This window comes from Arachis hypogaea, chromosome 3 (genome assembly GCF_003086295.3).
Source record: "Arachis hypogaea cultivar Tifrunner chromosome 3, arahy.Tifrunner.gnm2.J5K5, whole genome shotgun sequence".
NCBI lineage: Eukaryota > Viridiplantae > Streptophyta > Magnoliopsida > Fabales > Fabaceae > Arachis > Arachis hypogaea.
The window spans coordinates 130,956,449-130,970,454 of NC_092038.1; the positions used below are offsets into that span (position 1 = coordinate 130,956,449).

General features: G+C 37.3%; 1 protein-coding gene and 1 pseudogene across 2 annotated transcripts; both read left to right on the forward strand.

Annotated features, from left to right (window-relative positions):
* The first annotated feature begins 9,404 nt into the window (after positions 1 to 9,404).
* Positions 9,405 to 11,378, forward strand: LOC112782720 (NADH dehydrogenase [ubiquinone] iron-sulfur protein 1, mitochondrial-like; annotated as a pseudogene).
* On the forward strand, positions 11,037 to 13,474 carry LOC112791658 (sugar carrier protein C). Of its 2 annotated transcripts, XM_072233539.1 has the most exons (4): positions 11,037 to 11,217; positions 11,613 to 12,064; positions 12,146 to 12,775; positions 12,882 to 13,474. In XM_072233539.1, the coding sequence occupies exons 2-4, from the start codon at positions 11,753 to 11,755 to the stop codon at positions 13,341 to 13,343; spliced, it is 1,404 nt and encodes a 467-aa protein (XP_072089640.1). In that variant the 5' UTR covers positions 11,037 to 11,217; positions 11,613 to 11,752; the 3' UTR covers positions 13,344 to 13,474. The 2 variants fall into 2 exon arrangements, with proteins under 2 accessions (XP_072089640.1, XP_025690355.1); XM_025834570.2 differs by lacking the exon at positions 11,037 to 11,217 and having other exon boundaries at positions 11,606 to 12,064.
* Positions 13,475 to 14,006: the final 532 nt, after the last annotated feature.

The following is a 14,006-nucleotide window of genomic DNA, read 5'->3' on the forward strand; positions in this document are numbered from 1 at the left end:
AACAAGTTGTCCTCCAGAAACACTCCATTTGATTCAATTTTTCTCATGATTGCGGCAAGAACAAATAGGATACCAAAGATAAAGGAGAATTTGCTTAATGCTTCTCAAAATATTATGCAAAGAAAACATATATAAGAAAAAAAATTCTGTACACCTACCTTGGCCACTTTCTTAGAGAAGAGGAACTCATACGTTCCTACTTTCAAATCTAAATGGAAAATTTGGTTTGCGCCCCAGAATAAAAAGAAGATAATAGAAGAACTTGAGACTCAATTGGATGAGTCTCGTTACTCGCTACTGAGCAAGAAGGAAATAGGGGAACATGTTTACTAATTTCTGATCAAAATATGTGTTCTGTAAGGCATCCTCAGTGCAAATTATGAGATGAAGCGTTTCAGAGCATCTTGTATTTTCATTACTTCAGAATGAAAAGAAGCCAATAGAGAAATTTAAAACTCAATTGGAGAGTCTCGCTGATGAACAAGAAGGAAAGGAAGAGAGGAAAAGATTACTCAGTAGATATTACTCTATGAAGCCGCCCATCTTGTTTTTTTTCTTCCTTAATTTTCTAAACCAGTACAGGTGTTTATTTGGCGGTGATGCTTCCTTCTGATCAATCACCAAGCACATTGTGATTAGCAAAATTAAGTGTTACCTTGTATGACTAGAATTAGTGTGCTAAGAAATATAGTATATTAATATAGAAATTGGCATATGAATATGCAAATTATTAATTGTTGAGGGAAAATTGAAGAACAAAAATTGTTTGATACTCCAATTACTCATAGTTGTCTGATACTCCAATTACTCATCCCAATTAGATAAGTCTAACAACTGGCATTAGCCCCCAAAAATTTCTACTAATTTTCTCATCAACTTTCAACCTTATCAACAAATGAGTTCAAGAAAAAACAATGGTTTCTTTATTCAGAAGAAAAAGTTAAGAGAAACAAACAAAATCTAAAATATCATTATAAGTTTTAGTACCTTTTGCATCAGTAGAAGTCCTGGATTCCTGGTGAAACCTCAACGCTCCCATAATCAAAACGCAAAAGCTGCAACAATATATTATTCTTCTGCAAAGGATAACATTTACCAAGGTTTGCTCCGGATAAATGTAGATATATCACCACTACTAAGATTTTTACTATTCTCTCAATCAAATGGCAACCACGGATAAAAGTTGGAACAAAGTTGCAAGTTTTATGAAGTGAAGGCATTTACACATTAGAGAATGGAGGTGCGTTTTGACGGGGAAGCAGAAGCACCAAATTGAGCATGCTCTCATTGCCCTCAGTGGCATCCATTGTTGGAAACGTGCAATGAAGTTATGCCACTGGGTTAGTGTGATCTTATAAATGAATAAAGGTCTTTTTTTTACTTGGCATTGGGCCAGAGAACTGACCCGACCTAATACTCAGAACCCGAATTCGCCCAACTACCCAACCCCCTAATGCCCGACCCTAATCGAAGCTCTTCTCTTCTTCCTCGAAGCCGATGTCTCGTCGCTCCGTCGTTGTCATCGAGACCTCCGCGAGAAGCTCGGGGACTTGATGTGTGGAGCTGCTGACGTAGTCGGTCCTCCTTAGCGATGCCACCAACCCTAATTCCCAGCTTTTCCGCTTGTGTTCTGCCATAGTCACCCGACGTCGAAGACCTGCCTCGATGCAGCTCCTGGTGGTACACTTGGGTCTGCCTTGAAATTCCTGGTCTCATAGCCATGATATGGCCACTGTTGCTCCTCTGCCGCGCAACCTCCTGCCAAGTAGTAAGTCTGTCGGCATCCCCTCTACTGAGCATTCTCCCTATGTTGATAGTGTCATTGCTGGTGTCATTAATCGGCCGTTGCAAAGTGGTGGGTTGAAACCGCTCTTCCCCTTCAGCTGCGTGCCTGTCACTGGTTTCCGTTTCCACCCTCCCAAGTAACCCCTCTTCTCTTTGGCATCCTTGAAGGCTGGTTGAAACTAAAACCTTATTGTCTTGATTTCGATTGTATTGATTATGCTGAAGAATTGCGAATTCTGCTTCTGTTCTGATTGTATTCCTGACCTGTACAGGTGAATAACTGTTCACTGCCTTTGTAGCTTATTCCCCGCTGCCATTGCTGCCAGTTGGTGAGCTAAATTGTTGCCTTCTCGTGGAGTCCAAGTAGCTCCCACATCCGGAGCCTCCTCCAGCAGTTGGAGAATGTCTCTTATGATTGCGTTCGCTTCAGCTAAGGGTGTTCTTGCTTTAATCGCTTGAACCAGAGGTAAGCAATCTGTTTCAATTATACAATTCCTTATCTGAAGATTTTTAATGAGAATGAGAGCCTCTCTGTATGCTTGAGCTTTTGCTGCTAAAGTTGATGTTGTTTTGAATATTGATGTTGTCCCAGTGATGATTTTTTCTTGCCAGTCTCTGACCACCGCTGCTGACGCTGCCATGCCTGTTTCCCTGTGAAATGTTGCGTCTGTGTTCTCTTTTGCCCTGTTTTGTGGTGGAGGCCTCCAGGTAATTCTTCTACTCTCACCATTCCTGCCTATTATAGGTTTGTTATATCTATTGAGTGCCTTTGTTGTATTATGGTATTCTGCTGGAAGATGCTTTGAATAGATTATTGCCTTTTGTGGATTGATTTTTGTTTGTTGGAATATGTGCTGATTTCTCGCTTTCCAAATGCACCAACAAACACATCCCAAATTGCACAAAATTTTGTCCTGTTCATTTCCTGTCTCACTCTTGATTTTGTCAATTGTGTTCATCATCCATTTTTCAAAAGATCCCACATTATAAGCCATAAGCACAATTTAAAGGCTAGATCCAAACCACACCGCTCTAGTCCACGGGCACAAAAGTAACACATGTTCTATTGTCTCATCTTCTTCCTAGCATATGCTACACGTGGGTGAAACTGCACTTTTGCACTGATATAATTTCATTTTCATTGGCAGAATTTCGTGCACTACTTTCCATAAAAACATTCTAACCTTTCCCGGCACTAGTAATCTCCAAATAGTCTCCCATACCTCCCTCAAATTCTGACTTGTCGATGTTTTGCTGAGTTTTGTCTCTTCCTTTGTGTCTTTCTCTTCCTTCGCAGCATGGTATCCGGTTTTGACTGAGTACTGTCCGTTATTTCTATACGGCCAAACAAAGTGATCCTTTTTATTAATCAAACTAATGGGCATTTTGGTTATTAGTTCAGCCACATTACCATGAAAAATGTCATGAATTTTGTTTAAGTCCCAGCCCTCGCCCTTTCTTACCAACTCACTCATTCTTCTATATCGATTTTTTCCGCCTCTCCCCAACTTGTCTATTCCTACCATCCAATTATCTTCCCAAATATCTATCCCTGCTCCACTTCCTACACTCCACCTTCCCTTCCTTCTGAGGAAATCTCTTCCCGCCAACATACTCTTCCATGATGTGTTTCCTCCTCTTACCGCTTCCCATAGGCTGCAATTAGGGTAGTAACTGGCCTTTAGTATCCGAGCCCATATTGCATCTTCCTCTTTTAGAAGTCTCCAAGCTTGCTTAGCCAAGTGTGCTATGTTTTGGCATTCTAAATCCTTAAATCCCAAGCCTCCGTTTAATTTACTCTTGGTCATTTTTGTTCACCTCTTCCAATGAATGCTTCTTTCCTTTCCATTGTTTGTCCACGAAAATCTCGCAATTGCTGATTCAATTTTCTTGCAAAAGGATTTAGGGGATTTGATGACGTTCATGGCATAGACTGGAATCGCATGTATAACTGCCTTTATCAAAACCTCCTTTCTAGCTTGATTTAAGAGTTTCTCTTTCCATCCTTGCATTTTGTCTAGAATCTTCTCTTGTATCCACTCCAGCGCCTTGTTCTTGGATCTTCCTCATCTCACTGGTAACCCTAGGTATCTTTCAGAATCTTCCCACGATGTCATTCTGGTGATCTCTTCAATGTTTACCCTCCTTTGGATAGATACCTGACTTCCAAAAATTAGTCCGGATTTCTCAATATTAATTCTTTGTCCTGATGCCTCCGTATATTTGTTTATGATCTGAATTAGTTGATAAATCTCCTCTTCTTGCGCACCTACAAAAATAATACAATCATCAGCGAATAATAGATGAGTTATGACCGGTGCAGTTAGAGCTAACCTTATTCCTGAAATAAGATTATCCCTCAACGCCTTTTCCATGAGAATAGTAAAACTTTCCACTGCCAAGATAAAGAGATAGGGCGATAGAGGATCTCCCTGTCTAAGACCTCTTTGAGGGTAGATCTTGGTTGACAATTTTCCATTAATTTTAAATCTATAAGTAGCACTTTTTACGCAGCTTATCATCAACTTCACCCATTCTTTACTAAAACCGAACTTTTCCATGACCCTTTGCAGAAAATTCCATTCCAATCTATCGTATGCCCTATTCATATCCAATTTGATGGCTATGTCATTACTTCCATAATTTCCTTTTCTATTTAATTTGTGAAACACTTCCTGTACTACTACTATATTATCCTGTATGAGTCTTCCTTTTATAAAAGCACTCTGAACTGGAGATATGATGACATCTAGCACTTTCCTTAACCTTCCAACCAAGACCCTTGTTACAATCTTATATATGAAATTACAACAGTTGATGGGTTTGAGGTGATTCAGGCTTTCCGGTTGACTCACTTTGGGAATCAAAACAACAATTGTTTCTCCTAAGTCCTCTGGTAAGCTACCGTTTTCAAAAATCTGTCTCACTACACCACACACTTCTTTAATCAGAATATCCCAATGTTGTTGGAAGAATAGTCCGTTTAAACCATCTGGCCTCGGAGCTTTTAAGCTTCCCATACTAAAGATTGCGTCCTTAATTTCCTCGTCTTTAATCTTTGCCATTAGCTCATCATTCATCTCTCTAGTGACTCTCGTTGGTATATACCTTATGCACTATTCCAGGTTCATATCCCCTTCAGAAGTAAACAGCTTAGTAAAATGTGTTTCTACTAACCTCATTATGTCTACTTCTCCTTGTATCCAATGTCCTGCCTCATCTTTCAATTTGTCAATTCTATTCCTCATTATTCTCTGTATGGTTGTTGCATGAAAGAAGGCTGTATTTTTGTTGCCCCATTTTAACCATTTTAACCTTGATCTTTGTCCTCAATATTTTTCTTCTTGTTTCCAAAGATCTTATTTCTGGTTCTTCAGTTCTCTCTCTCTTCTTTGATCTCTATCCGTCATATCGCCCTCTTGTATTTGATGTAGCTCACTTTCCTTTTTTTCTATTTCTTTATTTACTCTTTTAAACTTTCTTCTACTCCACTCCGTCAACTCTCTTTTGCATCTGCTTCTCTTTCTAGTAAATTGATTCCAACAGTTTCTGTTTCCATGATCTTGCTGCCAACTCCTCCTAATTACCTCTTTGCACTCCTCATGCTCTGTCCAAAAGGCCTCAAACCTGAATTCTTTTTTTATCCGATCTCGCGGTTGTGTTTCCAAAATTAAGGCACAATAGTCCAAACTTATTGCCGGAGCAGCTTTTAGGATAACATTCTGATATATATGCAGCCATTTTCAATTTACTAACACCCTATCTAGTCTTTCCCTAGTGATAAAGTTGTTTCTTAGATTAATGTACCATGTGTACCTACTTCCTTTAAGGCCAATATCCATTAAACCATTATCATCTACAAACCTTCTAAATGTATCTAAATAAATTCTTTGTTGTGGATGAATGCCTACCTTTTCGTCTTGACTTAGAATATTGTTAAAGTCCCCCAAATAAGCTTGAGGTTCTTCCCTGCTCCTATTACTTACCGTAAGCTCCTGCCATAGTTTCCTTCGCTTTTGGAAAACTGGGTTACCATACACAAAAACGCCCTGCCATTTCAGAATATTATTAATGTTAATACTAGCTTTAATATAGTTATCACACCACTCGCTATTCCCTACAATTTCAGCTAATGATACTCATGGCTGAGGTTGGGGCATGTTAAGATCCGCCTCCTCAACCATTTGTATTCTGTTAATCTGACCAGAGACATGCTTAGCTAACTGATACTCCCCTATGTCCAGAGTGGTGATGCTGTTCTTTACTTTCTTGGGTTCCCTGTCCTCTTGCTTCTCCTTCCATTCCCTGTATATTAGCAGTGGAACCTGTTTGTTTTCTCGTTTCCTTTTCAAGTTCAGCTTCAATTCTAACTTCTTAGCTAGTCGTGTTCCCAATCTGTTTGTGCTTCCGTTCCTTTATCTTCATCTTCATTGCTTGCTAACTCTACATAGTAGACGTTCTCACCTGGCTTGACATGCTGACCCACAAATTCATGTTCTCCATTCTGAGCTTCCTTGGATAGCTTTCTTAAAGCATTATCCTCCGTTCCATCCTTCAGCAGTTCTTGATTTTCCTTTCCCTCTATTCTGGCTTCACACGCTTGTTTGTCCCTTATTCTTGCTAACATAAGTCTTTTTAATTCCTGGCCTATGGTTTTTTTTCTTTTTTTTTTCCGGGCCCAACTTCCAATCTTCTATTTTATAGCTGTTCACTTCTTCTTCTTCTTCAGTTATATAATTATTCAGCCAATTTCCTTCAACATTCCATGCTTGCTGATGTAAAGCCCTTGTGTTGGGCCCAGTATCCCTTATTTGTTCGTTTTCACCTGATTTCTGCACCTCATACCTCCTTTCTCCCTTTTGGGCCTTTTTGTTATTGGCCCATTCGTTGTTCCTCTCTCTTATCTCCTTAATGAGATTACTGAGTTTATACGCTGCTCCTTCAGTACTTCTTCTACCTGCTCTTCTGCATCTGTCATCTCTTCTTTTCTCCTCATTTGGTTTTCCCAAACACTTTCCTCCCGGATTTTCTGCTGCAGTACTCGCTCAGCCCTAATCCTACTCTCCTTAGAGCTTTGTTCTTCACCACTCTCTCTATCAGGGTTCTGTTGCTCACGCGCCTGCTCCTCCCCTTCCTCTCTCCATTCTTGTTGTTTTGAGATGCCTCCTCCCATGGTTGGACCTAGTCGTCCCTAGCTTACTCCCAGTCCCAGTGAGTATTTCTTCTTTGTTGGATCCCAGTATGCCATGACTGTTGGATTCTTGCATGTTTTCTTCTCATACCCTAATATACCACAGTTAAAACAATAGCTGTCCAGCAGCCTCTCATACTTGAAAAAGACCCACAATTGTGGCAACTTCTCTCTATCTAACAAGAATTATGTAAGTAGACCTTGGTGATATTGATGCTAACCCTGATTCTCAGATATGGTCTCCTAAGGACTCCATCTGCTTTTGGATCTTCAGCTTCGGCCAAGACTCCTAACATTTCGCCGATAAGAATATCTGATTCATGAAGTCATGTGGAATGCCATGCACTTGAATCCAAAATTTCATGAAGTCATGGTCAACTTCGAAAACTGATTCGCCCTCCCTCCATAATATGAGATTGACCATGTTTCCTTTGACATTTCATGGTCCATTCCGAATAATCTGCAGCCCTTTCTTCCTGTCTTTGAAGCTGAATAACATCTTCTTCCATCCAATGTCTGTAACTGCAACACCTTGAGGGTTTTTCCACATTCCCAGCAAAGTATTCTTACATGTTTTGAAATTTATCTCCTTGTCACTTATTAACTTACCCACCACATTTAAGCATTCTTTCTTATATCCCAGTTCTCCAGGCTTGTTGAGCTTGATGACTTTTCCTTCAATATTGTTCATGTTGTAGGTTGCTAAAGAAGAGTTGTTGTGTATTTTAGATTTTCCAATAGTTTTGAAGGTTCAAGTTGAGCGAGGATTATGTGAGAATATAGATTTAGTAATTGAAATAAGGTTGAAAATAACTTTCTTTTTGGAGAAGAACCCGAAGTTCTTAGAAGAATCTCCTATTAAGAGAAAAAGAGCTCCCTAGAGGAGAAAATAACTTTTTTTTTATAAATGAATAAAGGTTAAATATTCAGATTTTATAAAATTATTTTTAGTTTCATTTTTTTTCATATATAATGATTTTTGTTTTGTACATATATAGATTTTTTTCTTTGGAATTTGGATTGCACTGAGAAAAACGGTGGAAGCAATCACTGGGCGGGACCCAACTCAACAACCCATGATGGGCTTGGGTATTTGTTAAGAACTATTCTATTGTTTTTTACACAGATCATCAAAAACTACTTAAAAGCCTAAAAAAAATCAATAAACAAACATATTCCTCCTAGAGAAATAGTTTGCTTGTTAATAGATATGAACGAATTAAACAAATATTTTATCCAGTTTAGTTACTCTTTTTTTTTACTTGTTATCCCATTTAGTTTGAAATTTATTGTTTCTTTTTCGTGGGCCTTTAACTCGGCTCATGTATATATAAAAAAAGGCTCGGTTTATAACCACGTAGATGTAGACCGAAAAAAAGTATGTAGCTGAATTCTAAATTTTGACTTAACTAAATAGTGAATCCTGCAAGGCCAAAGAAATAGTAAAGCCTGTGGACGAGTTTGAATTTGAGACGTTTTGTATTAGGACAAGTGGGCAACTGCTAGTAACTCTGTCTCTTTTTACCAAAAAAAAATCTCTATCTCCTCCTAGTTTTAGACAAAATCATAAAAAACTGTACACCAGGAAAAAAAATCATAAAAGATAATTACTATAAATATTTGAGATTCATAATATAACATGGAACGATATATTATATACGCGATCTTTGTATACTTATTTTATATGTTTTACCTCTTATATTAAAAATTATAAATTGGGTAAAGTATATTTTTTGTTTTTGAAGTTTGGCAAAAGTTTCGAAAATAATTTTAAGTTTTATTTTATTTTAATTTTGTCCCAAAAGTTTTTTATTTGCATCAAATATATCCTCGACGGCTAAATTTTCAAAAAATTTAAGACCAATCTAACAATAATGTATAAAAATTATGCTTGATTTGTTTGTGTTGAGAGTTGTTCTTATGAAATTGTTGTTGAATTTATCTTAAATTTTTTGAAAAATTAGCCGTCATGGATATATTTGATGCAAATCGAAAACTTTTGGGATAAAATTGAAACAAAATAAAACTTAAGAATATTTTTAAAGCTTTTTATCAAACTTTAAGGACAAAAATTATACTTTATTCTTTTTTATTATATTTTTTCTTTTCAAAGAAAATCAAGACCAAGAGATTTTTTTTTGTTAGATGGATTAGACAACCCCTAATCCTAAGCATTACTCATATATTACACACGCACACAACACACTCACACACACTATATAAGTTCATTTAAGGATTTATTTTTCTTCTCATGGAACTTGAACCCAGGTGCAACTACTTGCGAGACAGCAGATCCTTGCCACTAGCACCAAGCCTCGGCTACAAGACCAAGAAATAATCTGTGTCTGTGGTGACTAGGCTTTTTATTTCACAACAATTGGGCTTATGCCCAAAACGAAATCTCATGTATTTTGAGACAGTTGAAAAGATGAGACAGGCCCTCAATGACGGAGTGGTGGCTAGAAGATGAAGAGTGAAGACCTCCTCCTAGTGCCTGGAGAGAAGCTTGAGTGAGATCCGGTTTATTGTCCGGGTAGGGCGGTTTCCCCGCTTTACCTAGACTCCCTGCATGCCTTATATTGGACCCCACAAACTTTGGCCTGCAAAATTTTTGTTGTTCAACATATTTTTTCATAGTTCCATGCTTCTTTGTCATTGTTACTGTAGCACCTTTTTTCTTCTGTCTAGAAGGTTCGTTTTTATATTTATAGTTTGCCGATATAGTTTATTCTGCATTCCCTTTGCAGGACATAAATGAAGAATGGATTTCAGACAAGACCCGCTTTTGTTACGATGGTTTGAAGAGGCAGAGGTTAAATGAACCTATGATTCGTGGTCCTGATGGACGTTTTAAGTCTGTCAGCTGGCGCGATGCCCTTGCTGTGGTAGCTGAGGTTGCCCACAAAGTTGAACCAGAAGAAATTGTTGGAATAGCTGGCAAACTTTCCGATGCTGAGTCCATGATTGCACTAAAAGATTTTGTAAATAAGATGGGATCAAATAATGTGTGGTGTGAAGGCATTGGTGAAAATACTAGTGCATATTTGAGATTGGGATATATTATGAATACTAGCATTGCTGGTCTTGAGAATGCAGATGTCTTTCTGTTGGTTGGTACCCAGGTATATCACTAGTCTCTGATTTTAGTGAGTCATTTCTAAATATTCCTTATATACGTCTTTCTAACTTTGCTGATGATCAAATGGTTCTTGTTTTATTCAAATTCCATTTCTTTTTAGTAGTTACCGTGTCCATGCACTTGATTCTATAACTGTTATTTTGGGGTTTATAGGCATGGGTAGGTTTAGAGAATACAAGACTATCAACAACAAAGAATTTTTGTGAAGTATTCTATATTTTTGCTGAGTTCATCTACTATTTACACATTGTGCTTTCTTGGGTGCATTATTTTTTTGTATTTGGTTATCTAATACTATCTTGTGTGTTTAATATCAAATTTGCAGCCAAGGGTGGAAGCTGCTATGGTTAATGCCAGAATACGCAAGACTGTCAGAGCAACTCAAGCCAAGGTTGGGTACATCGGTCCTGCTACTGATTTCAACTATGACCACCAACATCTTGGTACTGGCCCCCAAACACTACTTGAAATTGCTGAGGGCCACCACCCATTCTCCAAGACTATATCAAATGCCAAAAACCCTGTTATCATTGTTGGTGCTGGAATCTTCGAGAGAAAGGACCAGGATGCAATTTTTGCAGCTATTGAAACCATTGCAAAACAAGGGAAGGTTGTCAGACCTGATTGGAACGGCCTTGATGTATTACTTCTTCATGCTGCCCAGGCTGCTGCACTTGACCTTGGACTTGTGCCTCAATCTGAAAAAAGTCTCGAGTCTGCAAAATTTATATATTTGATGGGTGCCGATGATATAAACTTGGACAAGATCCAAGCTGATTCTTTTGTTGTTTATCAAGGTCACCATGGTGACAAGAGTGTTTATCGTGCCAACATCATTTTGCCAGCTGCAGCATTCAGTGAGAAGGAAGGAACCTATGAAAATACTGAAGGATGCACTCAACAAACTCTGCCTGCAGTTCCAACAGTGGTGACTCCAGGGATGATTGGAAGATAATTCGGGCTCTGTCTGAGGTGTCTGGAATCGATTTGCCCTATGATTCAGTTGGTGCTGTTCGTGCTCGAATCAAGATTGTAGCCCCAAACCTACTGCGCCAAGATGAGAGAGAACCAGCTACATATATTACAAATTTTTTTTAAACAAGTGCGCACAATCACACTTCCTCAAACAACAAAAGAATTGTAATTATAATTATAATTTATATATAGATGAAAACTCAGATCCACTGTACCTGAGTTTTCACCTTATATATAAATAGATAAATAAGAGATGAAAATAGATTATTTAAAATTCAAAAATCAAAATATATGATTTTGAAAAAGATTTGATGCTAACTGAATAACCGAAGATAGATATTTAAATTTAAAATTTTAAACACTTGGATAAGCTTCATCCGCAAAGTAATTCAGCTACAAAGATAATTAATCTGTTAGATAAACTTCATCCGCTAAGTAATTCAACTATAAATGAGAGCTATTCTTGTTTAGTGTTCATCTGTTTTAACTGATTGCTTGTGTTGGCTAATACGATAATGGCAGGTGGTTTCATAGAGAAGGGGTCTTCCGAAAAGAACTATCCCGGAAAACTCACTTTCAGAGTCTTCATAACATGTGTCACCGCTGCATTTGGAGGTCTTATCTTTGGATATGACTTGGGCATTTCAGGTGGAGTCACCTCCATGGATCCTTTTTTGAAGAAATTCTTCCCTGATGTGTACGCAAAGGAGCACAACATTAAGCCCACTGATAACCAATATTGTAAATTTGATAGCCAAGTGCTCACACTCTTCACTTCCTCTCTCTATTTGGCTGCTCTTGTGGCCTCAATCTTTGCATCCAAGGTAACTCGAGCCTTCGGTAGGCGCCTCACCATGATCTCCGGCGGTGTTCTCTTTCTTGCCGGTGCAGCTTTGAACGGCTTCGCCCAGCAAGTTTGGATGCTTATTGTTGGCCGCATGTTGCTAGGTTTTGGAATCGGATGCGCCAATCAGGTACTACTAATAATAATAATTATCTGTATGATGTTTCTTCCTAATTCATAATAATCATTACATGTTTTTATTCGTTGATAGTCTGTGCCGATCTACGTATCCGAGGTTGCTCCATACAAATACAGAGGAGCACTTAACATGTTGTTTCAATTGGCAATCACCATTGGCATTTTTGTTGCCAATATTCTGAACTACCTTTTTGCCAAGATGGAGAACGGCGAAGGGTGGCGCTATAGCTTAGGTTTGGCAGGAGTCCCTGCAATAATGATCATCATCGGTGCAATGTTTCTTCCTGACTCACCAAACTCGTTGATCGAGCGTGGACAAGCTGAGAAGGCCAAGAAGGAACTAATCAAGATTCGTGGAACCAATGATGTTGACGAGGAGTTTAAGGATCTTGTTGCTGCCAGTGAAGCCTCCAAACAGGTCAAGCATCCTTGGTCTTCTTTGTTCAAAAGTGAGTACAGGCCTCACCTCACCATGGCCATAGCCATTCCCTTCTTCCAACAACTCACTGGCATGAATGTCATCACATTCTATGCTCCTGTTTTGTTCAAAACTATTGGCTTTGGTGGAACTGCTTCCCTTATGTCTGCCATGATTACCGGAGGTTGTAACGCCCTTGCCACGCTTGTTTCCATCTTTACCGTTGACAAGGTTGGCAGACGAAAGCTTTTTCTCGAAGGTGGTGCTCAAATGTTTATCTGTCAGGTATATTAGTTACATGTGTTTCATTAACTAAAATAAAAACTTCATTATTAATATTATTGTTGGTATATATATAAGTTTAATTTGTTGTGTATGTGTGTATGTATAGCTTGTGATCGCAGCTGCAATAGGTAGCAAATTTGGAACAGATGGAAACCCTGGAGTTCTTCCCAAGTGGTTTGCCTCAACTGTTGTGGTATTCATATGTATCTACGTGGCGGGATTTGCATGGTCGTGGGGTCCACTAGGATGGTTGGTACCCAGTGAAATATTCCCGCTTGAAGTTCGATCGGCAGCTCAGAGCGTCAACGTTTCAGTTAATATGATCTTCACCTTTGCCATTGCCCAAGTTTTCACTGCGATGTTGTGCCATATGAAGTTCGGGCTCTTCATCTTCTTTGCATTCTTTGTGATTGTTATGAGTATCTTTATCCACAAGTTCTTGCCAGAGACAAAGGGTGTTCCCATTGAAGAAATTTCTCTTGTGTGGGAGAATCATCCATATTGGAACAAATTCGTCAAGTCATCTGCTCAAAAGAACAAAATTGCTGCTCCAGATTCCCAAGTTTAGGATTCCATAATAATTAATTTTTTTTTATATTTTGGTTTTTTTTATTAAATTTGTTATTTTAATTCTATTATAATATGAATGATTGATCTTATTAAAAATGATAAAGTAAATAAAAAACTAATCATACATAACAATGGAATCATAAGTAATAAAATTTTACAGTCCAAAATAATATTAAATAAAAGAATACTGAGAGTATTAATAAAATTATAAAATATTTTTTTGTTTGACATTGTGAATATTTATTATTATAATTCTTGTTCATTGTTTATTATTCTATTTGTTATAATATGTATTATTGTTTCTATTGAAAATGATAAATTAAATAAAAAATTAATTATAAATAATAATAAAAACATAATTAGTAAAAAATTAGAATCTAAAATAATAAACAAAATAAGATTATTGAGAGTACTCATAAAAAGTACTAAAATATATTATTTTATATGTTATTTTTAGTTTAATAAATAAATATTAATTTTTATTAAAAAAATTATAACAAACTAAAATAAAATTTTATAAAAAATATTATATAAAAAATATATTAAAAGAAGTACAAAAAGGATTAAATATACTAAAAAATAATATTATAATTTAATATTATATTTTTTTAGTAATTAACTAATTATCTATCTAAAAGTGATTTTAATTAATATTATCCAA

Excerpts from the sequence above, each read along its gene's own strand:
- LOC112791658 (XM_025834570.2), top strand. The coding sequence starts at position 11,606 with ATGGCAGGTGGTTTCATAGAGAAGGGGTCTTCCGAAAAGAACTATCCC. Across the intron at positions 12,065-12,145 it reads GAATCGGATGCGCCAATCAG|TCTGTGCCGATCTACGTATC; the intron begins GTACTACTAATA and ends ATTCGTTGATAG. Across the intron at positions 12,776-12,881 it reads CTCAAATGTTTATCTGTCAG|CTTGTGATCGCAGCTGCAAT; the intron begins GTATATTAGTTA and ends GTGTATGTATAG.